This window comes from Telopea speciosissima, chromosome 6 (assembly GCF_018873765.1).
Source record: "Telopea speciosissima isolate NSW1024214 ecotype Mountain lineage chromosome 6, Tspe_v1, whole genome shotgun sequence".
Taxonomy (NCBI): Eukaryota; Viridiplantae; Streptophyta; class Magnoliopsida; order Proteales; family Proteaceae; genus Telopea; species Telopea speciosissima.
The window spans coordinates 46,510,675-46,516,526 of NC_057921.1; the positions used below are offsets into that span (position 1 = coordinate 46,510,675).

General features: G+C 41.9%; 1 protein-coding gene across 1 annotated transcript; it reads left to right on the plus strand.

The window, feature by feature from the left end:
- The first annotated feature begins 579 nt into the window (after positions 1–579).
- Positions 580–5,587, plus strand: LOC122665841 (APO protein 1, chloroplastic-like). The gene is made up of 3 exons (XM_043861974.1): positions 580–669; positions 3,604–3,971; positions 4,661–5,587. The coding sequence occupies exons 1-3, from the start codon at positions 580–582 to the stop codon at positions 5,496–5,498; spliced, it is 1,296 nt and encodes a 431-aa protein (XP_043717909.1). The 3' UTR covers positions 5,499–5,587.
- The last annotated feature ends 265 nt before the right edge of the window (positions 5,588–5,852 follow it).

Consider the following 5,852-nt stretch of genomic DNA (forward strand, 5'->3'; position numbering starts at 1 on the left):
AGTGTAAATGGCAATTCTTTAATTATTGGTAACAGCATAAGAGTCTGTTTTCAGAAACAGGTTTTATCAAACGCCATTGGTGTTCCAAATGTGTTCTGGAAACGTTTCCGGAACAGGTTTACCAAATGCTATTCCACACCCCAAAAACGGGAAAAAACTGTTGTTGCTATTTCTAAACACAGAAACAGCAGAAGTGTTATCAAACGGTACCTTAGTCTCGAGTTGTGTCTGCCTCTCTCTCTTTGGATTTTTTTCGGATAAAGGGCTCACACATGCTTTCCTCTTCTCAGTCTCTATCTCGCCCATTCTTATCCCCACAAACCCTACCCTCTTTCTCTGTTCTCATTCCATTTAGAAACGCCATTTTTATCTATCTGACTCGCACGCATTCTGATCATTAGTTATTTCATATTTACTTTGGAAGACAATACATCCAGCAAAGCAGCTTTAGGTATTTCTCAAGATTAATATTATATTGTTATTACTCACTTTTAGTTTTAAGAATCTCTGTATACTAAACTAGGCTTTCTTTCTTTTGAATTGAATTTATATTCAACCCTTTGGTGCTTATAATTGCAGATGGCCTCTGTCTCCCTATCTTTTTCTGTCTCCCTCACCACTAGGCTTGGAGTGGAGCGAACAACAACACAGAAACAGACACATTCAACGGTTAGATTAGTTTTGTAATTATAGTATTTTTCTTGATTTTTTTGATTGCGTTTATGCTTTCTCTGTTAAATTTAATTTCCTTAGTTTTCTGCTTGAATTTGCTTAGAGCACTAGCTGGATTCACACTATATATTAGTAAAGGATTGGTCTTTTTCTTTGGGATACTAATACTTGTTACTCAGTTACTATTAATTTGCAATGATGTCCATGCATAGCAGTTCTCCTAGCCAATTACGATAGCAAGAACTAGTCCTAGCTCTAGGAGTATAAATAAAGGGGAAATGATGTGCACATTGCTGCTAGTACATGCCCTCTCATACTCTCTCTTCTTCCTGACACTAGTTGACACTCTCTCTTTTCCCTGACCATGTGGGCCTTGTATACGAATTGTCAAGCATTTCTTGTCGTGCGTCCGTTGGCTTGGCGTGGGAGATGCAATATACTTGGGTGGTATGTAGATACCTCCTGCATAAATAAATTTACATCTTCAAAAGGCCACATACAATCTGTACATGTAGGAAAATATTGAACGAGGTCGGTCACCAGTCCTGCATCTGTTTATGAATTGCTCCATTTAGCTTCCATTTTAACATCTAATGCCAGTTATGATCGTTTTTCATATAGTCACTCCAGAATCCCAAGGTGCTTGACAAAATGCCAAAGTGAGTGGTGGCATTGGACAACTAATTATGTGAGGCCCTTTGATGATGTCAGTGTAATTGCTGAAGTGGAAGTAGCAAGGCCACGTGGCAGCACTGCTAGCGCAGCCCTGCCAGCCAGGCCCAGCATGCAAAGCCATGGGACTATACAGTACAGCCGGCCACCTAGGGCCAGTGCCCGTGCAGCACGCAAGGGGCAGGCCCCCATGTATGGCCGCAGCATGACCGTAGAGGTCCCTGCTCGCGGGTGCCTAGCCACGGGCCACAATCAGTGCATCTTGTCTCATGACTAAGGCATTTGATGCGTGTCTTGTGTTCAACGAATGGTCGCATAGGCAGCCTCAAATGAGCTGCTCTCAGGTTACAAAACCCTGAGACATGAAATGACATGATGTTAATCTGTTCCAGAGTTATGGGAACCGTTGGATCAAAATTCAAGAGCTCAGATCCACTTCCAACGAGCTTGATTGAAAAAATCAAATCATGATCCGATGTATCACATGTATATTGTGTGCACATCAAGGATTTCTGTTATTATTCATCCTGTGCCTCGTTCTCTCCGTCACGCGATCGAACGAACCTTAATCCACCTGCATTCTGGAGCAAAGATTAGACTCTCCACAATTGACCCGCTGGACTGCCATGCACCCCCGTGGTTCTAGATTCCATTCTAAAAGATCTTGGTCATTCCCCCCTTGCCCTAATTGGATGTCTCGAGTCAAGTGGCCATAACTTAGTCATTATAAGTCTGTTTTGCCCCCAGTTTTTGCAAAATGCTCTAAATTGTCCCTAGAATGTGATTAAAGGGTGTTGGAGCTTTGGCTATTGATGTTGTCATTGTTGTCAACATGGTCAAATAGTCAACACACTCACACAGTGGTTTTGGGGTTGCTGTAAAAGTTCATTGGCATAGTTTTCAAGGCCTCGCCTAGGCGCCTTGGTCCCCTAGGTGGGCGTCTTGGACGCCTTGGTCTCCTTGTTGGTGTCGCCTTGAATTTTTACCCACTCCAGCGCCTTAGGTCACTTAGATGCCGTGACAACTATGGGCATTGGTAAATAACATGTGTGGAAGATCAGAGCAGAGAAGAGTAGAGAGGTTGGTAGGCATATTGATGTTGTGGTTGGTATGATGAGGATGCAGGCACTAGTCCTAGTGTGCAAGAGGTGTTGTTGCAGAAGATGAGGAAGTGTTGCCAAAGTTGAACAATGAAGTTATGCGAGGAAGACTATATAGGTTTATGTTGTAGCAGTAACTTCATGGGGATTTTGGGGTATCCTTTAGTTGGTTTTTATGGAAAATTAAAACATGAGAAAGAAAGTCATTTGAGTCATTTTTCCAACCATTTAAGTTTCGGATCAATCCGACGTGAGAGTTGGAAGTTATGGCAAAAACATCTGACATGGTCTATTGTGTTTCAGGAAGGCAGTATTCTGCACATCAATCAGCTACAAGGCCAGTTTTGAGGTCCATGCATTGTTCTTCAGTTGAAGGTGTTTTCATAAGAAATGTATTCCTTTGAATATTCTTTACATAGAAAAAAGAATTGAGTCAATCGGAGGTTGAACGAAGAAGATATGGCCATTTCAATAGAAGTGTGTAATTACCCATAATTGCCAATGAGCCACTGTCGATTGGCAATGCCTAGATGTTGACCCAAAGTGTCCTAGTGTCGAGTTTGATGTCTGAAATGCTCGACAACTAGAAGATTTTGTTTGATACTCTAGGGGGTGCCTAGACAACGAGCTACATTCGAGGGAAGATGCCTCATTGTCAAGTCGGGCCTTTTGAGTGGTGAGCGATGTCAACTTTTGACGTTTTGGGTTCATCTGACTTTGAATCGATTTTTGAGCATGTTTCAGGCCGAATTAAAGGAAGTCTATTTGTAGCAAAGTTGTAAATCTTGAAGTTATCTTTCAAATGCAACTGGAATCAGCTCAATTGGACTTATATTGAAAGAGATATTGTTTTGGCAACATTCTACAAACACTGGTCTGAACCAAACTTTTGGACCATGGACGGGATTGGGGCTGTTGTTTGTCTACTCAATGAAGGCTCTCTTTGGTAGATTTGTATTTGTATTTAAAAACTTTCGTTTTGGCATCATAAGCTTGTTAAGGATGTTGATTGTATGTTAATGCAAGCACGCATGTCTTCTGTTACCCTCCAGTTACTATTGTCAGCTCTGATCAGGATTCTATCAGGTGATGTTTTCTTCTAGAGATTCTCTATTCTGTGATTTGGAATCTAATTCCTGCTTTTTTACTTTGCTGCCAGTGTAGGAATCAATGGCTTCATCTCAATGTGCTCACAACATCAAGAACCTTCCTTTGTGTTAGTGAGGGGCTCAGACCAGATCCGGTGGTCAAGAAACAGGAAGTGTATCCACAGAATGTGGATCTTCCACCCATACTGCCAAAGAACAAGAAAAAACCTTACCCAATCCCACTCAAAAAGATCCAGCAGGCAGCAAGGGCTGACAAAAAAATTGCTGAAATGGGAAAAGAGAAGCCTCTTAAGCCTCCAAAGAATGGAATACTTGTGCCTGATCTGATTCCTGTTGCTTATGATGTATTGGAGGCCTGGAAAATTCTGATAAAGGGCCTGGGGCAGCTTTTACATGTTGTTCCTGTCTATGGTTGCAGGTAACTAGTATTTGTTTTGTAGTAATTGCCACATTATTTCTGCTAATTCATATTTTCCATAATTATTTAGCTAGTCAACTCTTGATTCCACAAACATGGGGGGAGGCTGGATGTAGCACAAGTATAAGGGCCTTATGCCCACCTGGCCTGTAGTTTGGCCCATATCTGCCTATGTCACCCAGAGTGCAGGCAGATCCCTTGTGTTTTCTTTAGTGATGATATATTTATATGTATTTGTACAAACATTTTATGATGGAAATCAACTTTGGCTCAGTATGGTAGCCTGTTTATATATTTAGTGAAAAGGCTTAAGCCACACTGAAAACAAAAACATTTCTTTTCTTCCCAAAAGAAAATAATTTATAGTATATATACACTTAAATAGTGAATGTCATTGAATTTGTACATATCTATAGTCTTTTATGTATGTCTAATATGTATTACAAGTTTACCAAAAAAAAAAAATTATGTATTACAGGTACTCTACTATTCATATGTCAAAGTTGGGCAGGGCGGGGTAGTATATCTGTAGCCAAAGCCCAACCCTAGTTTCACCAGGCTTTCACTATGTTCAATCCAGGTCTGATGGGTTTGCTCTGAAGACTCTGGGCCACTCCCACCCAAATGCAGGCCTGGCCATGTGTTTCCACCCCTACACATTCCTAATGTATTATATTTTCTCTTTGCAGTGACTGCTCTGAAGTCCATGTGGGCCAGACAGGTCATAATATCCAGGACTGCCATGGCCCAGGCAGTCAAAAACGCAGAAGTTTCCACTCATGGGTCAAAGGTTCTATCAATGATGTTCTTCTTCCTGTTGAATCATACCACCTTTATGACCCTTTTGGTCGGAGAATAAAGCATGAGACCAGGTTTGACTATGACAGGATTCCAGCTGTTGTGGAGCTGTGCATCCAAGCAGGGGTTGATTTACCAGGATATCCTTCACGTAGAAGAAACGAACCCATTAGAATGTTTGGGAAGAAAGTGATCGACCGAGGTGGATTTGTTGAGGAGCCAAAACCATGCCAATCTAGAGACTCTTACCCACTCATGGAACTTGATACATTTGGGGATCATGTTATGCGTTTTTCACCTCTTGCAGCATCTGATGTTTCAAAAATTGCACAGGAGACTCTCAATGCGTACGAGAAGGTGAGATGGGGTGTGAGGAAGTTGATGAGGAAATATCCAGTGAAGGCATGTGGGTATTGCTCTGAGGTTCATGTTGGACCATGGGGGCACAATGCAAAGCTTTGTGGTGCATTTAAGCACCAGTGGAGAGATGGGAAACATGGTTGGCAGGATGCAACTGTAGATGAAGTTGTCCCACCAAATTATGTATGGCATGTGCAGGATCCAAAGGGACCCCCATTGATAGGTTTGCTGAAGCAGTTCTATGGTAAGGCTCCGGCTGTTGTAGAAATGTGCATGCATGCAGGTGCAGAAGTCCCTGATAAGTACAAGCCCATGATGAGGCTTGACATCGTGGTTCCGGCCTCTGATGAAGCTCGTTTAGCCGCATAAAATCGAAGATAGCTGAAGTTTATGCTCCTTATACAACATATTATGCACGAATGTATAGTGCCCCAAAGGTAATATATTTCTTGTGTCAATTTCCTTTATCTGTTTAGCCTTAAAGAAGCCATTTAAAAGTGCAGCCTCTGAACAAGGGTTGGCGAGCTTGGACCTGAACATGAGTAAGGGAGGGTGGCACCCACTGGGCACCAAATTTGTGCACCAGTTGAAATATCAAATGGCATGTATAGCTTCCATGCAGGAAAGCTATGTGCCTAGTGCCCTTGCTATGGAGAGAATATGGGCCCTAATCTTAAAATTAGCCTCATGTAGCATAAGTATTAGCCATATCTTAAAATGTGA